General features: G+C 38.3%; 1 protein-coding gene across 5 annotated transcripts in view; it reads left to right on the top strand.

Moving 5' to 3' along the window:
* ARHGAP15 (Rho GTPase activating protein 15) overlaps positions 1–25,077 on the top strand; it is a 332,393-nt gene that overhangs the window by 22,218 nt on the left and 285,098 nt on the right. The window contains exon 1 of one of the 5 annotated variants that reach the window (XM_083841827.1): positions 3,559–8,504. The exons of the other annotated variants lie outside the window; for them this stretch is intronic. Within the exon in view, the coding sequence (XP_083697953.1) occupies positions 8,493–8,504 (12 nt within the window). The 5' untranslated portion in view covers positions 3,559–8,492. Of the gene's footprint in view, positions 1–3,558; positions 8,505–25,077 lie in introns of those variants that run through there. 5 annotated transcript variants of the gene reach the window in all.

The raw sequence follows: 25,077 nt of genomic DNA, 5'->3' as shown, positions 1-25,077 counted from the left end.
TTGTCCTGAAGTAGATTCTGATATTTAATTAAAATGACACTAAATCACATTGAATTGATAAGACTTGGCATCTCAAACAAAGGTAATTGCCCGTATTGGTTTTGTACAAAAATAGAGCTGCTTGGAAAATGTGCAGCCAACACAGACTGTCAACTCCATTTATAGATCAATATGTGAAAACCATTGATCAGGCAGGCATGTGTAACAGTAACACTTTGCATTTATTTGTTGTTTTTATACCATGTTAAGGCTTACAGGATTATCGGCTTCCAAAATATTTTGACTTCCTCATAAATATGTTATCTGTTTAATGTTAATTACAAGACAGACTCCAGCCCTCTTTTAGAGTATTTTCAGTTTCATTGCTATGGGTAGTTTTAGCTGAAATGGATTATTTCAATCTCCGAGAGATCATCACAGCTTCTTTTATAGTATAGTCTATTTAGGGAAAGTTTCTGAGGATTCATTTTTTCCCAGTTTACTCTTTTTCCTGGAGGAAAAAAACAGACAAACAAAAAAAAAACAACACACAAATCTTGACAAAATATTTTCAGAAGCAGGAAACTTCCTGCTTTCAAAGTTGTGTACATTGGAGGTGGAAGGTGAAAAATATTCTCTTTATTGTGTTCTAACAGTGACTGCCCAGGCTTTATTCTCCCCAGATTTTATCATCATGCACTAGTCCATTATTTATGCATCTACTTTTATCACTGCGAGGAAAGAGCTGTGTTCCCTTCAAGGTGTTACACAAATCATATAATAGCACTGGGACTGAAATAGAAAAATATATGAGCTTCCCATGACTAGTGTGGTAGTTGTTAATAAATGCAAGCTTGCAGTGACGAGCACTGTGTTCCCCCAAATAATTCAGGGCAGGTAGGAAAGAAATAGGTTTGAGGGAAAGCAGTGAGTCCATAAGCACAGGTCCGGTTTTGCTTCTGGAGCAGGAATACTGTCAAAAAAAAAAAAAAAAAAAAAAGGCAACCAGAAAACACAAATGGAAAAAAAATAAAAATCTGTTGGGTAACATTAGTCGTTCTCCTTTCTAGTACAGGACAATGAGAAATTAGATGTCATATGTCCCCTTACTTTATTCACACTGGTTTTGTACTTTCAAACTCAATATCTAGTATGTGTTGTGCCTGCAGACCGACTCGCTCAGCCCTTGGCTCTGGTTTTCCATCCATTTCTGTCTGCTTTTCCCCACTTGAGGGGCAGGCCTCATATTTGAAACCATAAACTTCTGTGTTTTAGGGACTGAAAGCAGAATATACATTAGGATATTCTACGGTTCAATTTACCTTCTATAAACAACTTTCCTCATTGGAGCAATGCAAGTTGTCTCCCAACCCTTTTTCAGGATCCTGTTTTGTCTGCAGGCATTTTTTCAGCTGCATATCAGAGCAAGGCTCAGAATGAAGCCTTTTGTTTTTCTGATTTTTTTTTCTAATTTTTCTTATACATAGCCTATGAGAAGATATTCTTTGTTGCATATATGTATTACAGCACTTCATCTGAAAGAAACTTGGTTAGAAAGGAAGTTAATTTTGTTGTTAAACTAGCCATTTATTTCTCCTCCAAACATTTTCACTGCACCATTTCAGCTGCATTGCTTGATAGGCAGCATCATAATGAGATCATAGAAAAATGAAATAACCAGCACCTATTTCTTCTTAAAAGTAAGGATAAACTCATTTCAGCTCCATTAAGGGAGTGGTGAATGTAACTGGTTTGGCTTCCTTGTTAAGCCAAACTGAAGTTCAGACGAATTGGAAATGCTGATTTTGACTTTTACTCAGTGTGACAGAAGGATAGAAAAAAAAGTTCAAAAACCTCCAGGTTTTTTCTTTTTTTTTCTTTTTTTTTTTCAATCTTACATTATCTCATGCTGTGAAAATCTTTACTCTATTTACCAAGCACAAATTAGTCTTGCCAAAGGTTCTGAAAGTTTGCTACTTCAGCTTAGATCCTAAAACTTCAAAGAGAGATGCAACTCTACAAATTAGTGTATGTGCTCTGCCATGGCTATTTTAACTTGAACTTAACTAAATTCGTTTATAATTTAGTGCTGATTGAATGCTGCCATAAATGTACATGGGATACATTTTTTAAAGTTAGCCCTCTGATTACTAATTTGAATAAAAAACTCTAACCTTGTTAGCATCTGGACTTATTTCCATAATAACAACCCCTTCAGAACCTACAAAGTAATGAATAATTGACAACAAATGAAATGTTTTGATAGTTGTCGGCACAAAGCATGTTTAATGTTTTGTGTTGCTTCCTAGCTAATTATGTAGATGACACATTTGTCAGACCTTGACTGCCATTAGAAACGTGTTTCCAGAGGGGAGAAAAACAGGCTATTCATAGAGTAATTAACTAGAATGCTCAATGACCTGTGAGAGATTCAAATGGCTGCCAGTTCAGACATTGTTTTGTTACAGAAGCAGAGGGGTAATTAAAATTCCAAATTACAGTGCTATGATGAAGCATTTGTTTGTTGACAGTATACTCTTACTCTAGTTTGTTAATTCTTTTTTAAATTGCTTCTAATCCATTTTATAGCTTTAGGAGCTCCGTCTTTGAATTTACCGACAACTAATATTATGGCAAATTGTTCTTCAGCGGAGCTCTGCGGGCTTGGGGAGCACAAGGTGGGTGGGATGGCGTGGCTGTGCTTTTCCCTGAACCGACACGCCATGTGCCGTCGCCCAGACGCGGCCAACGCGGCGCATCTTGTGAAACGGTACGTTCGTAACGCTGCTGTGCTGGGGGAGATGTCTGGTTACGTGAAGAAGGAGTAATGGCAACCAACGAAATTGAGGAAGGCGTCCTGAGATGTTGGAGGGAAAGCCCTGACGAGGCCGGCAGGTGAGAACTTTGGGATGCCGGATTCAGGGCAGAGCACTGGAGGCCGACCAGCTGCGTGGAGAAACCAGGCCCCAAACGCGAAGGACGGGGCGTTTCCTAAGAGTCGCCCCTGTCTTTGCCAGCACCCTTCGCAAGCAGCAGTGGACGTGCCAGGACGAGGCGTCTGCTCCCGCAGGAACGGGGGCTCTGCGAGTGCAAAGTTCCCCGAACAGTGAGCTAAACGCGAGCCCGAGTGGAATATTTATTTACTTTGCCAAAAGTGAGAAAGCGGTTTTGTTAAAGAGATCTGACAGAAGTAGCATGGTGTTTGATGCAGGGGAGCTGACAGCGGCATGGAGTGAGCGCTGATTATCCTGAAGACACTGTCAGCTAGGATTGATTTCCACTTTCTCCGTTTATGTAACGGTTCCTGTAATACAGCTGACCCCAAATCACGTTACCTTGTCATTTCTCTGCATGGATCAAGAAGAGATGAGCTGAAAATAGCTAGGCACTGACCTTGAACTTGCCAGAAAAGCGAGAAGTGACAGCGGGGGGTTGCGGCGCGGTCCCCGCACGGAGGCGGGCGGCTGCTCTGATGCGGCGGCAGCACAAGGGGGCAGAGCAGCACCAGGGATCCCAGGTGAAGCAGGAGCCGGCAGCTGATGCTACCGAAGCACGAGTCCAGGCCAAATGGCTTTTTTTTTTTTTTTTTTTTTTTTTAATTGGAAGGATGCTAGATAGGAAAAGAGCTGCTGACTCCAAAGTCTTGATGTTCCCATCATCTGTCGCTTGGAAAATAGGAATATTCAAAGCGATTCTGAATAGCGAAATACCTTCCCAACTGAAGGCATTGCTAGGAAGTTTTGCATCCTCTCCGTGAATACCCCTCCATCATTTTCTTAGGATCTAGTGAGCGAATGAAACATTTTTATTATCATTAATAGAGTTGTCTATGATTTGAGGGATGCTTGACAGGACCAGTGCATTCCTCAAAGCCTACAGATCCCTTTGAGTTTCACAGAGAACTTGATGTAAATATTTAAAAATATATATATTAAACCTGATAGGATAAACTTAAAAAAAAAATAATAAAAAAAAAAGTTTTTTTTTTCTACTTTTTCTAGAGCTGTGACATTTCTGTCTTTTCTAACGTATGCCCTGAGGGGGAAAAAAAGTCAGTTGTGAAAATATTATTTCATTTACCATCTAAAAACATGCTCTACTTTTGTTTTGTATTTTCTTTTCATTTGTGCTTGCCTCTCAGCAGCCCTTTTTGTCTTTGGTGCTGGCAGTGGCTGTGGAGACAGGAGGATGTGGTTCTCGGGGTGTCACTGCAGGTGTGAGAGCTCAGGGCACAACCAGGAACCCCATAGCCACCCTGTAAGTTAGCCAGCCCCAGTTTCCACCTTCATTTCCTTTCATTTGGCAACACCAGGGCACGTGTGCCTCCTGGAAAGGGGATGACAGTCTGTCCAACACAGGCCTTGCTTCTCTGCCTATCATCTGGTGGGTCCCTTAAACACCGGCCTTTTCACCCAGGAAGGGTCAGAGTCTTCCTGTCAGGACACACAGGGAAAGACAAGGTGCAAATAGTTTGTTCTTCTTTTGAAATTATTGGTTTTTCTGTATTGTATGGAATAAAGATGGAAATTTATGGTAAGGTCAGGTATTGGCCACATCACACATGTCTTGTTTCAGAGCAGTTGTAGACAGGCATTTTTTCTTGGTGGTACCCGGTGACTGGGGCTGTGTGTAGAAGAAAAAAGGAAAATGCACCCCCTCCCCTTCATCCTTTCCATCAAAAATGTGCAAAAATTATGAATTTGATATTAAATGAGGCGAACTGGAGCAGCTCCAAATGTTTCTCTCCTCTATGTCTTAGTTTGTTCAAAGCCAAAGGACAATCATGGGGTTGTATTAAGTGCTTGGAGCTCAAAACTTGCTTGTTCCAAACTCTGCCAAATGAGGCTTTTGGTCTGTCCTGGTAAGGAAAGTGAGGAGAATATGAAAACCTAGACATGAGATTTTAAATAATCAGAAAATATTATTTTCTGAATAATATTATTTTCTGTAATTTAACATCTAATTTAAATTGAAATAATCTCATTGCTTTTGTGTCTTCTTCATTATTTCATAGGCCATTCCACAAATCCTTTTTGTTTGTTTGTTTGTTTGTTTATTAGGAAAACTTATTTCCTGTATCTGTTCTGAATGTGCTTTTAGTTTTTCTACTATGCTATCCTGTAAACAGTGACCCTCAAATATACAAACTGTTAATGATACTGAGGTTACCACCCTGATACGAAATGTCCCAAAGAAATATGCTCGAGCGTGTGCAGGGAAGAGCACTGACACCGGTGAAAGGACTAGAAAATAAGACACATGAGGAGTGACTGAAGGAATCGGGATTGTTTAGTCCGGAGAAAAGATGGCTGAGGGGAGACCTCATCGCTCTCTACAACTACCTGAAAGGAGGTTACAGCAAGGAGGAGTGTAGGTCTCTTTTCTCAGGTGACAAGTGATAAGACACAAGGAAATGGTCTCAGGTTGCAGCGGGGAGGTTTAGGTTGGACATTAGGAAGAATTTCTTTGTGGAGAGGGAGATCAAGCATTGGAACAGGCTGCCCAGGAAAGTGGTGGAGTCCCCATCCCTGGAAGGATTTAAGAGATGTGGGGATGTGGCACTGAGGGACATGGTTTGGTGATGGGACTTGGCAGGTCAGGTTGGTGGTTGGACTTGGTGATCTTTAAGGTCTTTTCCAAGCTAGATGATTCTGTGATTCTATGAAAGGTATACATTTTTGCTACAAGAGTGACATAGCAACATGCCATGATGTTAGAGATCATTCTATATACTTAATATTTCACTTGGCTCCCATGATAGACTTATCTTGTAATTATTTACTGAAACCAAGGGGAGAAGGAGCTGGACTAGAACTTGTCATGTTTCTCCTGATCCCAGCCTATTTGTTGGTCTTCTTCTGTCTCTTTACCTGCAAAACAGGATTGAGGATGATGCTTATCTCCTTTGCACACTTTCCCAAGTCTGCCTCAGAGCTGGGTTGACTCTTATGTTTCAATCATGCTCATAACATAGATAATTTTGTTCTAATCATATTAACTCTATTAATTGAAATAGAATTATTCCACAATTATAGCTAGTGTAACTGAGAGAGGAACTTGGCCCCAGGCCCTGTATATTTTCCTTATCTATATTCTCTGTGCTTAACTATTTCACTATTTTTTTGTTTAAAAAAAAAAAAGGAAAGAAAAAAGAAGTCTTTTGGCTTCTTCATTAATCGGTTCTGTTCCCTTGATTCTATACCCATGTGCTTTTAGGCTGCATTGTTTCTCCCAGGCTTTTCATGTTTTATAATATATATTTCAAAACGTATAGTTAGAAGCATTGTTTAAAAGAGTCTCTTTGGCAATATGTGTCCACAGACACTGACAAGGAACGTAAGCTGTGGAATTATATTCCTCTTCCACTATTTTTATTAAGTACTGTATTACAGCTAAATTGTGGCATCTAACACATTTCCTTTCAAAATGCCATAAGATTTGAAATATGTAGGTACTGAAACTGAGCTGATATCAAACTTCCCATAGCTAGTCTTGGGCACCTGACCCGCACAGTTTCCCACAGGGTAAAAGTAAGCTCCATTTCTTTAAATTTCCAATGAGAAGGGACATGTGTCTCCTTGCATTGAGTTACATTATATCACACCATGTGAGGCAAAGTGACCCAATGCAACATGACAGGAGAGGTAAAGAACCAGTTTTTTTTTATCTTTTATTACTGCGCTGAAATAATTGCACTACAGATGCGATGAAATGGGGATCAAGTTATTTTGCGTGTGCCCTAAATACACGCGCTATTGCACAATATAGGGACATGCACACTAAATGTTGTTTAATACACTCAGAAGAGATTTTAAAACAGACAGCGGAGTGTCCTTGTTAGGCAATGTGCCTATTCTTAGACAAACAGTTGACAGCAGCATTCTCCTGCCCTAAATCAGACCAAATCCCCTTTGAAGCCAGTGGTTCTTTTGCAGGAAAAAGAAGTGTAGGATCAGATCCAGTCACGTTAGCACAGCAGTATTTTATTTTCTGTTTGATTTCTTGTTTGGTGAGATTCATGTCCTTAATGGAAGCAGGTGCTGATCATCTGTGATTTTGTGTTTATGGATGTGTGTGCATACACACACAGCAATTTCACATCCGTGGCAAAACTGAAATTCAAGCCTTGCCCTTCAGAGGGCCCAAGACCCTACACCTTGAGAGAAGGAAGGAACTTGGCTGCTCAGTGGACAGCCTGTGGAAAAAAAAATAAAAAAATCTTTGTTTTTCAGTGATAAGTAATACATTACTGAAGATGGCTAAACTTTAGAAACAGTTATGCTCTTCTTTTCCTGTTTATTGTCTGTCTAAGCTGCCATGTACTCTGAAAGTTACAGTAAAAATTTGCATTTAGGAGTACAGCTGAAACACAAACACAGCAAAAATGCGCTATCCTTTCTAATCTCTGAATCTTCCCCCAGTTTTGGAATCAAATTTGAAAGGTTGTGAAATACTCCATCCCATTTTCCCTCACTTTCCTCTCCCAGAGCTCTGCAAGAAAGATTGTTTTCCTGGATCTTCCATCCGTGGCCAGCAATGGAAGCACTGCAGCTGTGATGAGCGAATCTGTCCTCGTGACATTTGTAGCCCCAAGGCAGGTAGAAAACCCAGAGAAGCATCCAAACTTTTGTGTGTTTATTTGGACCAAACCTGGGTTTTCGACCAACTGAGCTTTACATCAGCAGTTCTGTTATCCTTAAGAGCTCATTCTTCTTGACTGTGAATCTGAAGTCAGACTCGTACTTTATAATCTCATTACACAAAAAAAAACAGTGTTTAAAAATTTAAGTGCCAGGTGCCAACTCTTTTCAGTAGTTGGCTACTTCAACTTTGAGCTTTCCATTTTTTATCAGCAAATGATAAACCGAAAATTCACTGCTCCCAGTTTAGATCTTTCTCAAAATTAAAGTGTAAATCTAAAGTGGCCACCTGTAAGCACTAAAACCTGAAGACATTTGGACACAAGTTAAACAAATTGTTTTTAAAAACTGCCAATTGGTTGCATCAGGTTTTAAGAATAACTTTGCAGGGAAGATCCAAAATATTTGTGTTTTAACCTTTTCAGTACAGATTATTTTTTTTTTTTGGTTGTGGGGGGGGAGGCAACTCTATATTTTTATTTATTTGTTTTTAGTCAAGAAATTGAAGGGCTGGGAAAAGAAATAACATGCCTGTAGACAAACTATTACAGGAGAATAAAGGTGACAGCACCATGAACATCTCAAAAACACAGGAAAGGTTGGGGCAGTGGGGTGTTGGTGGTGAAAAGTATGGAGCAGGCAGGGAGTTGAAGGACCTGGAGGTGGATGGGTGGGCTGGGAGAAGCAGGGTGGTGAAGCTGAATTTACTTCAGCTGTGTGGAGTTGTGGGCTTCAGCTGGATGAAGGGTTGTCTTCCTGGTCTGCAGAGCTGGTGCTTTGCTGGCATTCTGGGAAGGCACTGGTCCTTGTCTTAGAGGTGTGAGTTAGGAAGGAGCTCCTCATCTCTCCTGCAGCTCAGCTGAAAGCTATGCAATGGGTGTTCAGGTAGGTGTGGATTTCTGTGTATGGTAGTTTGCAGAGCATCTTTAATTATACTGAATTTGGCCAAAATTCCTAATCCTTCAGTCTTGTGGATCATATGAGCTTTATGATGATCTAAACAAGAGAAACTCCCCAATATACCCTGAGCATTTTACATGCCCGCACACCACCAATACCTTAAAAACTGCCACTGTTTTCCAGGAATCTTGTTTGTTTGTTGTTTTTTTTTTTTTTATTCATGTAATTTTTTTCAAGGTTTTATTGCAGATGAGCCTGATTACATGAAAATTTACCTTTAAAGTACTTCCCACTTATCACACAGTTTCCTTACCTAGAAAATCCCAGTGCAGCCACTGCTAATGCTTGATAAGATTTGTACCTGGTAAATTCTAAATTACATTAATGCACAAAGCCAGCGATGCCAGGCTCCCTATTGTTACAGTTATTAAAGCTGTAACTGAAATGATATCTCTCATATTGATCTTCAGCGAGCAGCTCTTATCCAGAAGCTTTGTTTCACATTAAAGACACTAATGATTGTCTCCACAAAATGAGCAGCTTAATAGTTAGAAAAAGTTAAATGGAAAAAAGAAAAAAACTTTGATAGCCACCTTTGATAGCTCTTCATTCCAACATCTCTCATAGCCACAAAGTGCAAGCCAAGCATTAATAGACCTTTTAATAAAATGACTTAAAAGAAATCAATGGGATTTCTCTCAAAGCCTAATTTCCAGCAAGATATATTATTTAAATGTTTGTATTCCTTTTGAACAGCTCATGTCTTCCCATAGCTGCCAGATTTCTTCCTGAAATTTCTCAGGGTATCTTCTTAGCGTGTTCACTCATTGCTTTTCAATTTATTATAATTATTATTTATTACCTTACAGATAATTTTTTAAAAATGGTGAAAATATATGTCCTGTAGTCTTCCAAGGCTGAAAAAATTGGAGGGAGGTCTGGAGAGAGAGAAGCCATTGCGAATATTTATTTGTGGGGAAGGGGACAGTCAAGTTAGATGTGTACTAACTAGGAGACATTTTAGGGCAGCCAAAGGTACTTTGGTTCCTTCATGGACTTTAAGAATCTTTTTCCATCCTTATCTTCAAGGGGAAATGCCAGTGTCCTATCAGTAGAGCTCTTCAGCTGCCATTGTCTATGGATGGTCTCTGGTAGTTAGATTCTTCTGTTCATACTTCCCAAAATGTCTTCATCCCATTTTAGTTGATTTCTGTTTGCTGGATGAAGAGAATTAACAAGAACACTGTGATAAAGACCTGAAAGACCTGAGGAGTTGACTAAGGTTGGAGTTCATAGGTGAAGAGAATATTATTGCCCTTGATTTTTTTTAAAAACTTTTTTTTTTTTTTTTTTTCCCCTGGAACTTCTGGGTAGCTTTTCTGTTAGTTTTTACTTTGTTTATTTGTTTTGGCTTAGGGTGAAGAGCAGCTGTTGGATTTCTTTTTGGATTTAACTAGATTTTTCTTTTTTCTCTCATTTTTGGCAACAGCAGCCAGAATGCAAGATAGGTATTTCCATCAGTTCATGTAATAAAAGTAGAGAAATACATGTGAAATTTTTCTGTTCTCCTATCTCATCTATTATATTTGATATGTGATATGTATCTATTTAGAGATTGGTGTCAAAGCGAAAAGTTTTTGTTTTACTTTGTTTTGTTTTTCTCTCTTATGACCAACCAACAGAAAACCACAAATTGTTCTATCCAACTTCTTTGGGAAAGCCAATTCATATTTACTATTTTACATAAACAGGGATGTGGTATGCTGGTGAGGTAGAACCTGAGGTAACAAATCAATTTGCACTACTACAGGCAGTAGTTAAACAGAGGTGATACCCTTTGTGGGATGGCTTTCACCTGCTAAGCTCCAGTCAATCTACAGTAACAATTAAGTCAAATCCTTCCTGCATTGCATGTTCATAAAATAAATCAGAAAAAAAAAAAGAGTACTGTGTTGAAGAGAGGAAGGATAAAGAAAAAAAGTACAGAACAGTGGGCTACGCTGAGTTCTGCAGCCAGAAAAGAGCATTTCCCTTGTCTCTCAGGATCACATGCACCCTGGGTGCTCAGCCCGTATTTCTGCTGTGTTTTTCCCAGGCTCCAGTGGAAAAGCCTGGATTAAGCTAATGCAGGGACATGTTTTGGCTGCTTATTATTTATTACAATTTTAGTTCCAGGTTTCAAAAACAATTAGGGAAACTGCTTAATAGGAAAATGACTCTAATTACTTGTTAATTGAGGTTATCTGCTTCATATTATTCAAAACATAAATTGTGTTGACACTTGTATCCAGATATGATTACTTAATAAACAGACTGAAGATGCATCATGAATGCATGTGCCCCCCGAAAAAAAAAAGGCATTTTATTTTTTCAGCTATGATTTAATCATCCAAAAGTTGTAAAAAATAAATAAATGTTTATTTGCATTAAGCTCAGTTATACAATGTTAGTTCCAAAATGTAAGTTATACACTTCTAATAGTGAAAAGATGAAGTATTGACATTTTTAAAAGTTAAAAGGTTTATTAAGCTTATGTGAAATATGTTCAGGCAAGGGTACGCACACAAGATGAAACAGGGTCCTGTAAAACACGGTGTTACCTCCTAAATAAATAATTTAGATGATCAAGTAACTTATTCATGAACAAAACATCTGGGTTCAAATAACCTACTAATGTTAACACTTGCTATATTAATGTTTACTTCTGTATGATTTGGGGGATCTACAAAAAGAGGAGTGTTATTTTTATAAAGAATAAATTTATTTTGGGGGGGGAGAGAGGAATCTGAACAAAATTATATTTTCTAGAGCAAAATAATTCTGTAGTGTGAGAATAAAAGCAAAGTATCCGCTTTTCCTCGCACATTAGTGAGCTCTGGGATCTCTAATTTTAATTTTTTTTTAAACACAAATGTACAGTCCCTATTTTTGAAAAATTCTTATGCCGTGAAGTAGATTTTGTAATAAATGAACAGCTAATGACACTGAAGATCATGATTCTACACCAAGAAAACCTGAGTATTTGCCAGCCATATCTCAGGGCAGTCAACCCTTTTCAAAGTGATTTTTTATTATTATTAAGTTTTATTTTTTGGCAAATACTACAGGTTATGATCATCCTATGTTCCTTAAAAAAAAAAAAATATTTGTTACAGATAAAAATCAATATATAAAGCTTAAAAGTAAGATTTTTAAGCTAATGACATGACTGGATAACTTGTTGACAAAAGAGATTTTACGTGCTTTTCACTCTCGATTTTTTCCTGTTGGAAATGAAAGAAAGGCCTCTCTTCAGGCACATTAGCCCTGATTTCGGGCCGGGACTCCATTTCCGTGCCATTAGCTTGGGACTATCAATTGCTGAGGCGTTTTTGGAGATGTGTGCCTCCACAAGACACAATGGTGAGGCATGATGTTGCAGATAAAAGGGGGCTCTTTGCAAGCTTCTCAGAGTTATTTATTCCTTAATATGTAAAAATAACTATATCAATATGATTTTTTTGGTCTTGTATTTTCTTCGGCTACGTACCTTTTTAAGGCTTTTTCTACACAAATAGTACTTTCTTCCTCTTTGGGTTTTGCTAAGGAACAAGGGAGATCTGCAAAGCCCATGAAGATGGAAGTTTTAGAGCTGTGTTTGTGGCCATTAATTTTCTCTTCTATGAATTTTTTCCCATTTTCCCTCTGTTTGACATTGAGCCTAAGCTTTGTTCCTGACTCGTAGCCTATGGCAGTGGAACAGGGAGATGAGACATCACGGAGATGTGGAGCACACATAAAAAGGGAAGATGTGTAAAAACTGAAATGATATGGCAGCTGAAGCAGCTTGTTGCTCAGCTTGGTTGCATGTTTGAGTCGAGAAAGCGAGGTAAATTGTGATATGTAAGAGAATAACACTCGACAGGGTGTATGGTTGTAAGGTATATGGATGCTCAATCATGTGGTGAGGCAGAAGGCTAAAGGACAAGTGCCTTCAGTAGCCGCACAGTCTGTGGATATCCGTGTGACCTACAAAACAGAGGGCATTAGGCTCAGAAAAATATCACTTACAAAGCATATGTAAGCAGTTTTAAGAAAAGTCCATCTATACCATTTGATTACCTATTAATCTTTCAGTAATTATTATAGAAAAATTAAGTTCAGAGGAAAAAAAAAATCCTCAAAATCACACATTTGTGTGTGCATCTGCACCATAAATAGATGAATTTGCACAGTAGTATGTACACAACCAACCACTTCCAACCCTAACCGGTTATACTTAAGCATCTATTAAAATTATATGTGCCCTTATGCTAATTTTTTTTCTGAACATTTGCATCAACCTCGATATCTGTGTGTGAATGTGCTGGTGTAATAGAGCTGACAATCTTCAAATCCGGAGCAGGGTTTTTTTAGGTCAGTCTCCATTTATTGGATTTGGAATATCTGAGCGGTGAAGAAAATGGCCCTTTGTATGCTGATGTTAGAACATTTTAAGATGTTTATTCAGAGCATTGTTTAAATTTTGATACTTCTGGAGTCGCATAGAAAATAGTTTGAAAATCAGTTTCTATGGCAATATGTAATAAATTATGAAGGAATTATAATTTAGGGAGATTTGTCTTCCATTGTGTTCCATTTTGGTGCACACATACTTAAAATTGCAAGAAGATATAAGCAGATATTTTAAAAATTGGCATGAGACAGAGTGCCAGCTTGCTTCTGCCTTTCTGAAAGTATGTGCACCTGTATATATGAGACTTAAATTATTTCATTTTTGATTTGGCAACTTTCCTTGCAGATAAAGAGACAATTACATAAAATGCAGAGCACTGCAAACTCAATTTCATTATTTCAGCATGTGGAAATCGTACATTTCAGGTAGTTTTGTTTGTTCTTTAAAACACTATGCTGTGTATTCACTGTTTTATAAATCTATAGTCACTGAGTCTAGGTAATAACACCCTGAGATATATTGATAAATCGAGCATTTTTTATACTGGCACCTGCTAGAGAAAGAGACAGGCTCTTTACACAGTGAAAAGCAGCCAAATGCTAAACAGAATAGAAAATCTTCACCCTCGATATTGTATCACAGAAGGGAATCCCACAACTGCTGGACCAAACTGATGCCTTTCTTATGTCCTGGAGTTTTCCAAATACTTCTAGTTCTGACCTCTTAGGAGTGCAATAATTTCTAGAACTTTGTTTTTATGTCTAATTTTAAGTTCTTAATGACAGGACTGTTACAGGCATGCTATAATGGTGATGCAGCTATTAATAGAGATGCAGCAAAGACAGGAACAGTCAATAAATATTTGTTTTGAATAGCAATTCAGTTACAAGAAACAGATTATGTGTTTTCTGAGATACTAATGACTTAAAATATATTGGATGACATCAAGCAGTGATGGTAGTATGAGAAAAATTTAGCAGAATATAGCAAAACTTTAGGAAACTTAAATATCAGGCTAGAGCCTGAAAGAGTTTTCTGAGGTGATCTTTGCCTGTTGATTTCAATCTTAAATATTGCATTGTCATGGATATTACAAGAGGTTCAAAAACGGTTTGATTATCGTTTTAATACATTAAAAAAAAAAGTTGTCATGACTTAGAAAATGTGGGGAGGTTAGACTTACACAGTACTAGATTAACTAATGGGAAAGTTGTTTCAGGGCTTAAATAAAAAGAAATCAAGTTAAGAATATAGTTAATGTCAATCACCATATTTGAATAATAATAATAAAAATAGTTCAAACAAAAATAGGGGCATTATTTTTTGTTACTAATCTCATTGAAAATGGCAACCATATTTATGAAGTATACTGAAAGTTTGTAAGTCATTTGACTTAATAGTACGTGACATTCTGATTAAATATTAGCTATGTGCTGTATCAGTGAAGCACACGTTAAATGGATTAAGAACTGATTAATTTACACGTTTCAGAAAGTAGTCCCTGGAGAATCATCATCAACTGGGTGGATTTTTAGAGTTGATCTCCAGGGACTGGTACTAAGTCTGACACTAATCACTCTTTTTATCTATGGTAAGGAAGTAAATAGAACAGTTCTAACAAAATTTTAAAATAAAGCAAAGATTGATGGACTGGCAAATAGGGCTGGGTAAAGGCACTCGTGGAGAGTGATCTGGATTGCTTAATGGTTGAAAATGCATTTTAATTTATCCAAATATAAGTATATATGGGAAACATAGGCCATGCTGTTTCCAGAATAAGGAACCATATTATGAGGTTTTACTGCAAAATGTAGCTTCTGTGGGTGTTTCAGTGTGAAAGAGATTGACCTCTCTGTGTGATAAAGATTGGTGACAGCAAATGTTCATTTATGTTAACCATGCTGATGAAAAGGAATCTAGAATACTCATACTAGAATAATGGAGATTATGCAAGGAAGAGGCAAAAAAGAGGTATTGGAAATTGGGGGGGGGAAAAAAAAAAAAACACATTACCAATGAAGAACCTACAGGCTGTTTAATGTACCTGAAAGAAATTAAAAAGCAAATTGATTTCCTTCTTACCTACGTGCAGGGGCAACACTGGATACCAAAGAATTCTTTAATGTAGCAGAAAAAGGCAATAAAAATGTAATCTCTGGAAGTTGGAACCCCTCCCCAAAATAAAATGAGAGTTGCAGTATGTTTTTACATTTTGCAAAGACGAGTGGGAAGTTATCAAGAGAATTGGTAAATTCCTCAATTCGTTGAAATGTGTGTTAGTGACTTCACTGACAGCGTGGTTTAAATGTATGTATATTTATGGACTGAAATATGCAGTCAACTTTCTGTTTCCATGCACCACCGCGGTTTCTAATAACATTTGACTCATTTGTTCTGTTGAGGTACTTTTTCTTTGCCGACAAGTCTGGTGACTCTGAGCAGCCCTCCCGGAGTACACCTTTATACACTGCCTGCATTTTGGATGGCAGCAGACAATTCTTGTTTGGTTTTGTTGAGGTTTTTCTATTGTGTGTAAGGCAGGTTACTTCTCTATCAGAACAGAATAAAGAAAATCAAATCAGGGGCAATTTCCAGTCTGTCTAGACGCTTCAGAAGTTTCAAACTGGATAATTCCATTTCTTCTTTTCTTTATCTTCTGTATTACTGTTATGTGATTTGCTGTCAGTGTAATGCCACAAGACTAAAACCAGGAGATTCAGTATGCTTAGATCAGAAATACGCACTTTTTTCTCTTGCACGTTACCTTTGCTACATGGACCAATTTATGGAATAAGCCCGAGTGTGTAGTATCATTTGAAATGTTTCTTAGCCTATGAAGGGAAAATAATAAAATAATATTTAGGCAATGTGGACAATAGTGTTTTACAATTATAGTTCTTAGTTTGCTGAAACACAAGTGGATGATTTTATTGCACGGGTTACCAAAAAACAACAACACCAAAAAAGGAAAACAGAAACAAATCAAGAGCCCTGCAGACAAATACAAATTTGAGGAGTTAATTTTGTAATTTTGGCGTGTGTGCGTATATATATAAATTAACTTTTGTATTATTTTATTTCTAGTCCAATAGCAGTTCTTGGTAAGAGAGCTAGGATACTAATTTTGCGTGACAGGAAGGTAAATTGCATGTAGAGAATCCCAGTGCTGAGTAACTGGTAGGAATCTGTTAACAATCATTGCTAATCACTGCTGTTCTACCTGGTTTGCTGCAAGGTTGTGATTAAGAGTAAAAGTGAGAAATCTCAAAGGAAAAAAGAAGAAAGGCTTCATATATTTTCAATCTTTTTCTAGCAAAATGTGATGATGTCACACAGAAGTGGAAGGAGTCATCCCGCTAATTGACCTTTGCAAAATTGCCCATTTGCCTAAAAAGCTACTTGAAACGGATCAGTTATTATTTTGATTACTCTGTTTCTTTCATGTTAGTGATTATAATGGCACCTGGTAAAATCCGCTTGAAAACTTTGCTTCATTCTTTCTTCTAGTGCAATGTACGTTGGTCTTCTGAACAACGCTGATAAGTAATACTGACTTTTTTTCAAGAGAGATTACAGTTTTTGATGATATGAGACAACAGAGGTGGAAATACATTCACAGGCTTACTTAGGGTATTAGTGCAGAGGGAAGCAGGAGCAGGTGGCAAACTGGATGGCCATCTAGATGTTATCAAGCTGACAGGTATCCAAGTGATTGTGTGTTACAGCCTCTAATTTTGATCTCTGAATAGCTTTTAATAAGATTTAATTATGGGCTTTTCAGTTGTAAGCTGTGTTTGAAGATGTTCCTTCCAGTCACATTAAAAATATACTTTGCAGAAATTCCTGTACTGACCAAAACAATGGATTTTTCTGTTGTAGAAGCCAGTGTTTTACTCCTGTACTGCCTGGAATTAGCAACCTAAAAGTTATACAAGAGGTAGTTTCACTGTTTCTTCCCCCCCATTCGGATGGATTAAAGAAGATGAAATAAGCTTGGAAGTGAAACCAAAACATTTGTTGTTGTTGTTCAGGTTCCTTGATTTTGTCACTGGACATTCATAGCGACTTCTTTGGCTTGTGTTCCATATAAATCTAATTTCATTCGGGAGCCAGGACTTTTTCGGCACTGCTCCTGTGAAACTTGGAAACAACGATTTTAAAATATGTCCAGACCAAAACAGATCAAGGCGTCACACATGACTGATTCGGCGGAGCATGCTCAAAGACAAGACGGATGTCTCCGTGCAGCAAACAATTCTCTAGGGTAGGGAAAGCGCTCTCAAATCCAGTCACCCCAGAATAAACACTAAGTTAGACACAGCCTAAATGTGCCTTCCAGCACAGGCTTCCACTGCTGACTAGATGAGAGCCCCAAGCCAGGCTGCAGATCCAGCCATGCCATTGCTTTTATATCTCTCTTCAGCCTGCTAGCAAGCATTTGAAATCATTAAAGCAGTGTTGGGGTGAACCCTGCAAGGGGGAGGAAGAACAAGAGGGAAAAAAAAACACACAAACACTTGTTAGAATAATTCTGTGAATATGTTTCATTGGTATTGCAACTCATTTTATTAATTTTCCATGAGTGTTTGTAAGTGTGATAGTTTGCTCGCCAGTGCTGGCAGAAACTGGGAGTCCTGGAAGGCTCCGTTGAAAATATTTGCTGCTTGGATCTCTTTGATTTTCTTCTTCTTCCTTTTGAAAGCTTCAGTTATCTAGTAAAAGACCAGAAACTATAGTATGCAGCTTTTCTGATGACTCTCCTACAATGTATGAATGGCAGCTAGAGGTATAAATAGTCTATAAAAACTACATGGGTTTTACAAGTACTTAAAGGTTATTCAAATAAACTTCAAGTAAGACGTTAATAAAGCATATTCTTTTAGGACAATTAACAAAAATATTGATTTGTTAGGCAGCTTACTATTTAAAGTAATAAAATTGTTAAGTGTTGATTTACTGTTAATCAAACTTAGGGAAGAGAAAGATATTCTAATTTTAATATTACTATTTTGTCCTAAAACATCTTCAAGAACCTTTTGGACCTTCCCCCACCCCAAAAACAAACAAAGACAAACTTTTCATTGCTACTAATTTTTCTTAAAAAGAGTGCCTTGATATCGAGTAGGGTTTGCTCAGTTATTTGTCAGGACAATGACACAAATTAAAATGGATCTTCATTAAGATGACTCTTTTTTACTATGCACCTTAACTGGTGCCAATGTCTTCTGCAGAATGTTTTATATTGTAGAGTATATATGGAATGTGCATTGATGAACAATTTTAGACAGGCCTGATTTGGCTCTCACTGCTTTCATTATGACCCATCTCAGATTTTTATGTACTGTAGCTACTAGGACGTGTGGTGCCCAAGGTAGCTTTAAGCTAGGTTGGTATTGGAAGCAGCGTTAACTGGGCTGTGCTATGGCGCCTGTGGTCATGGCTATGTTCCTCTGATGCTTGAACCACTTTGTTTCAAGTTAACTCTAGTATCCTTCCACTGCCATTTGCAATGTAGAACAATTCTTAGACAGGAATCCATGCAATTTCATCGTATCATTCATTTTTTTTTCCTTCCTTTACCCCCCCGATCCCCCTCAGTACATTTCTCCCCCCACCCTAGCCTTCGTATTTCTGGCACACATACGTCCACAGGTGTTATTAAGTGTAGGGTAGCATGTGGTGTCCATGCTTCAGTGCTATCACAGAGGAAGGACTTCCTACAGGAAAAAAATGATCACTTTCAGTATTTTGCAGGCTGCCCATCTAAGCCCATCATTGCCTGGCATCTACACACTAAGGGCAAGGATCCAGCGAACTTGTGAGTGGGCACCATGCCATGTGAACAGATGGGCATGGAAGTAGGCAGCCAGTAGACCATGTATGTGCATCAACTGTGGGTGTTGAGGGCAAGATTCCCAGTGGAGAATGTCCAAACAGCTGTCTGGCCTGAGCCAACATGCCTACGACCAAGCAAAAGTGCCATCCCTAAATCCTGCTGAGTTGGATTAACCTTCAAAAATAAAAATTGCTTCTGCAGTAGCATAAGGTGAGTTTTTGGCTTGTTTAAATCTGAGAGAAAGAATTAGGCAGGCAGGATAAAGACAAGCACTAAAGTAGAGCCTACTAGACAGGACTGTGCGTTTGTCTAGGAATATTAACCGAATTTTATACAAAGGCATTCATATGGCATATAGTAACTGATGACTTACAGGAGTGTGACATCAATGTTAATTATGCTCTTTCTGTTGAGACGGTCCTTTCAGGAGAGACTGAGCTTTTGAGTGCATTTTGTTTGTAATGTATGTGCTGGATGTGATTTTGTAAAGGCAATTCTTCTGGTTGTTTTTGCACACTTACATTAGCGAGCTGTAATGATTTTTTGCTTGCACCTCTGCCCTGAGAATACTATTCTGGGGTGCAGTTTCAGGTCAGAGTTGTTGACACAGTTGCTGTCTTAGCCAAGTTCCCACATTTGCTGTCTTTATTTTTCTAAGATCTAAAGGGGATGTGAAAAGATAATCTATCATTTTTCTCTGCCTGTATTAACTTTGACTTTTACCTTTTATGGACATAACATCAAAGAACACATTTTTGCAGATGCAAATGTCAGAGGCAAAGAACACTGAAATACTGATGTCTACTGCATTTTTGCTCCTGCTGTTTTCATTCCTTATTTCCTCTATCATCTGTAATTTTAGCAAAGCACCTGCAGTAGTTAAGATTAATATATTCTAATAAAATGAAGGACCAAAAGTAACAACTACATTGTGTATAGAAAAGTATGAATAGGAAACCTATCAATATATTTCATAATATATATTTTTGTGTGTGGCTGGATGAATGCTGTCACAGTGTGCACGTTGCTGTATTTGTTACATATTATAGGCTGTAACAGAAAAGGCTAGTGCAAATGTATAAAAAGCTTTGCTTTAAATGCTCTTTTCTTGAATCAATGACTATTGTATTTAATACAGTTAAGGCACATTGAAGCTTTGCTACCAGGTTCCAGTCTGATTTCCAGTCGGAAAACCTTAGGATTAGATGCACTGCAGCTGTTGGTCCCTTTGTCAGGCTTTGATCCCCAGGTACACGAATCTGAGCAATCCGCAGTCAAGTTTAGAGCAGCCTTAGGATTTCTTTTACTTATATGGGTGGTAAGAACCTTTTGTAGCTGTCTTCTCTTCCAGATATGATTTTGGCAGATCTCCTACTCCTGAAAAGGCTACAAATGAAGCCAACGACATCAGCTGGGACTCCCTCAAAGCAAGGATCAATTGGACAAATTTCAAAGTCCATTTGAGTAGCTAGAGAGGAACAAAAGGGCTCCTACTTCAGGGAAAATCTGCTCCTGGGAAACGGCAAGACATTAATGGAGAAAAATACTTAGTGCCTCTTGCAGGCTTGCCCTTGGAGTTAAAATATCAGCCCTAATTGGGTACCCCAAATTTGGAGTATCCCTCCAAAAATTTGGGGAAAGTAGGTGATATAGTTTCAAACAGACCATGCTTTGTAATCGAAATCATGATTTATCCTCTGATCACAAAGTTCATCCTGACACCAGCTGAAATTTAAACCAGAATCTGAATAATGATTTTTCTGTTATTTCATGAATGAAGCCTCTGAATAAATTGAGATGTTTCCACAAGAAAAAAAAGCACTGTGGTGCTTGTCTACAGCGACTTCTGAAGCCAGAGAGCACTCCCACGTGATTAAATTGCCTTGATATAAAATACCTACCTTCACAGGCTGCAGTAGGAAGGAGGACCCTCTCACTGTGGGAAAGGTCTATAGGATTCTGATTTATAAGAGAGCAAGAGGTCAAGGGAAGCAAAACCATTATCATTATTTTCACGGACTCTGGAGATCTGAACTGAATATAGAGGGCAGTGTGCTCAAAGGGAGACATGCAGAGGGAACGCAACACAATCCTGCTTTTTCTTTTCCCCCTTTTTTTTTTTCTCCCCACTGACTTCAGTCTGCAGATTCTGCTGAGAGCATGTCATATGTAACAAACTCAAGCCTGTAAGGACTGTGAAGTGGTTTTCTTATTAAATGATGCATAGAGAGATTATCTGGTCTGTAGCCAGCGCACAAAGGCTCCATCCATGCAAGTTCCTATTTCTGAGGAAAGCATTCGGTCACCTATGTAGTAATGAGATTTCAGGGACTTCGGGGTGGGGAGGGAGAAGAAGGGGAAGGCTGGTGGGGTCAGGACTGAAACTGCACTTTATGCCTCTATCTCCCTGCAAGCCTCAGAAAAAAAAAAAAAATCAGAGCATGCTAACATCGTGTTACACTGCCTTGTAGTCTCTATTACTTTTTCTTCCGAAGAAATCTCTTTGGACAAGCAAGGAGAAAACTCCTACTGTAGCTCTAAAGTCAGCCTCTGGCGGACAGCGGTGGGAGGGCTCCGAAGCAAGCCAGGAGCACCGGTGGCCAGAGCTGTGGGCAAGGAGCTGCTGGGACACGGGGAGCTTGCCCTGGGGCTGAAGGGGGTCTTCTGCTGAGCTATTGCATGGCTGCAAGGCACTGAGAGCCGGGTGGGAAGGGGATTGCCCCCGCTGTTTCCTGACCGCCTCCTTTTCTTGAGGATGGGCCAAAAACTCTTGCCTTCCGAGATGACAAAGGAGCATCTCTGAGTGGGAAGACTCATGGGGTTTTCTCAATGCCTTTCAGAGCGTAAGAGAAACTTCATCATGTCAGAGTTGTTTCCAAATAATTTCTGTAGATAATGATGGACCTGCCATGCTGCTTAAGACTGGCTCTTTAAAACAAATCGCTTGGAGCACAGCAGTGAGTGAAATGTTACAAGATTTTCCTTTCTCTTGCCATAGTCAAGGTGTCTTTCAAGAGATGGGGCTATTAAGAAATGCTATAATAGATTTTTAAGTTTCTCTATCTAAGCAATTATGAGCTGTCACTGCCATATCAGAGTGACGAGGAACAAAATGACCACAGGCATCACTAAATCAGGTATCACCCCCCCTTCTCTGAGGGAACGGTTTTCACAAAAGTTTATGTGACTAGTTTGTACTTTTATTGCAAACTTTCAAGCTGCCACCAGTAAGTTCGATCCTATAAAGAATTGAGTGTTCTGGCCCTGATCCAGAGAAACACTTAAGTGCATTGGAGAGTGCTTTGCTGGATTAAGTCCAGAGCCAAGCAACATGCAGGAGCAAGTTCTTGACAGTAGGGGCTTTCTTTCTTTTGGGGGGTATTTGTAAAAGAATCTCCTTGATAGCTGATTGCAGTGTGGGTAGGATGAAACAGAACAATAGTTAGACCCCTAAGAAGAAAGGTCAAAGTGTGAACAAAGTAGTGATTTTTTGGTAGAATTCTGACAAAGGCTTCCGTGAGAACCACCTTCTTGGTGGAGAAGTCGGGTGGCCAATGGAGACAACCACAGGCACATGTCATCCCAGGGTTCCTCATCCAAAGCAGAGCTCTGCTGCACCAGGTGACTGAGAAAACTATGGTTTTCTGAGTTGACAGGTTGATTTGTGGGTATATAATCTATGGCTAATAATTTATTCACTAACCTTGGAAACCACCTAGGAAGGTCTTACAATTACCTTAATTATTTAGGGATAAAAGTGAATTCAGAGTGATGTTTCAGGAAATAATTCACTGTCTATAGATTGCATTGCAGCAGTCTGCCTCGTCCTTTTGAGAAATGTCGGTTGGTTTTGTTAGGTTTGGTTGATATCAGAAAGAAGTATGCTGCTTCTCAGTGACTAGATGAATTAGGTCAGAAATATGCTTGTAATGGGAAATAAAATCCAAATCAGTCCTCCAAGTCTCTCTTTAAATCAATGCCGCGCTATTTGAAAGGGCTAGCAATGAGTTAGTGGTGACGAATTCCCAAAAAAGAGGGAGAATTTAAAGAACAAATGGGAACACAGAAATGAAATTGGACATCAGGTTATGGTATATTACTTCATTAATGTTAAAATAGCAGTTGTCAGATGGTTGTCCCTTCTCACCGGGACACCAGGCATATGTAATGGAGGCTTTGCCTTTGTAGGAAGTATGATGACGGATTAGTGCTTAGATGCTGGAATAACTCTGGTAGGAGATGGATACCCTTTAGCTAAGTGAAGGGGGGGGCTGTTGAGGCTGAATTTAACAAAACCAGACTTGCCCACAGACTTGCAAGTGCTCGCAGAGTGGATTTTTAATGCTGCAGGTGACATTGTTGCTGACTGAAGAATGTTCATCAAATCAGAAAACTGCTGATAAGCTGTGTTTCCCAAAAAGGGATCTCACGAACTTCTCCTGTAAATCTCTGCCTTTCATCATACCCTGGGAGGTGAGGTAGAGGACTTGTGACACTTGTTATTTAGGTTTTGCTTCAGTTTATTAGGGTAATCGAATGGAGATATATAGAGAAAAAAATTGTCAAAACATCTCCTTTATGGTCTACTTATTAAAAACTGCAGGAAAGAGTGAAATCAATCCAGGATTTCCTTTGAATATTGACTAACTCAAAAATATACCATTGAAAATTGTTAGTTTATTTTTTTTTTTTTTCAAAAATAAAGGAAAACTGAAGAATTATGAAGAAATGTGAGTACTGTTACCTAGGCTCTCTGGCTAAGAACATTTTAAAACTGGACTGAATATTCACATAAAAGAAGTGATACAGATATCTCATTCAGTAGTATCTGTGAAATATATTTATGAACAAATTTGTGTAAGGCCTGATTTAATTTTATAAAATCCATCTTATTAAAGAATGTTGTTGTTGATTTTTTTCAAGCTGTTTTGATTCAGTTTTTCAAAACTTCCATTCCTAAACTAAGAGGCTGGTAGAAATGAGTAAGAATTTCTTTGATTTCCATTAATTCCACTTTTTATCCATATATATATATATATATATATGGATATATTTATATATATAAATATATGGATATATATATTTTTTTTTTTCAAGAGAGCTTATGTAGCTTACGGATTGTATATGGATTGGCTTATGTAGCTGTGGCATTTGGTTGTTTCAGTATGAGCTTCAGGACTTTCTTGCATGAAATTACATTGCTCACTTCTGGGCTACAAAGGAATTTCTTTTATTTTTGTCCTGTAAGAGAAATATTCACCACTTTAGCAAAACTGCAAAAGTATCAGATTAATGATCAGGTAAGAGACCTATTCGTATTGTACATGTGAAGTTTTCCTTAACATTTCTGCTTTGCAGATACCAAAGAGGTTGGCACGTAATGTCATCTACACCTGGAGTTTAATCTTTTTTTTCTACATTTGTATTTCCTGGAAATCCTTCTATTGTCTTTTTATTATAGTACCTTGAATAACTTGCTAGTGCTACTAAAACAGTACATTTTACTATCTCCCTTCTTTATTTGGTTGTGGATGGGTTTAGTGCCTCCGGTATTATTTCTAGCATGTATCAAATGTGAGCATTTCTTTTGCTAATGCTCTGAAAGCTGAATCTAAGACCAGACCAAAAGCTCCGATCAGTGCTGTACACTTCACAAAGATGCATAGGGCCCCCAATTGACAAGTACAATTCCTGGAGATAGCAACTAAATGTTAAAATAGATGCTGTGGAGTAGTAGTGTGTCTTGTTATTTAATTTGGATGAGTGAAGAATATATTTCAGAAAGCATCATTGGGCAATATGCTCTGCTGTATGTTAAAGAATAATAAGAGTGGGGGATCTGGGTAAGAAATGTTTCCTATGATCTAGACCTGAATAGTTTAGTTATGTCTTGTGCACCATAGGACTTTGAGTTGTTGGATGGTAAAGAAAAAGATAAATTGAATTAATTTATTTTGAATTTATATACATGCCTCTGCTTGCATTAATATTAAGTTCCATCCAAAATCTAAATGGAAAGACTGTAATCTTAGAAGTTCTCTCAATAGCATCAGCAAATCATTCTTGTTTACCCTACATGCTAATAAAACAGGAACATGACACTCCTGAAAACAAGATTGCAAAATACAGAAAATGTGGTCTGACATTTTTTTTCTCCCCAAAGGAGGTACTGCCACTAACTAAAGTATTTCTTATGAAAGCTCGATTGCTTAAGATGCAGAATATTAAGAGAGAAAAACACTTTAGGACACAGCCATGTCACCAGCTGTTACTCACCCTTAATGAAA

Source organism: Anser anser (genome assembly GCF_964211835.1).
Source record: "Anser anser genome assembly, chromosome: 6".
In the NCBI taxonomy this organism is placed as follows: Eukaryota; Metazoa; Chordata; class Aves; order Anseriformes; family Anatidae; genus Anser; species Anser anser.
Note: the sequence above shows the minus strand (reverse complement) of the source record. Positions and strands in the feature narration are given on the sequence as shown.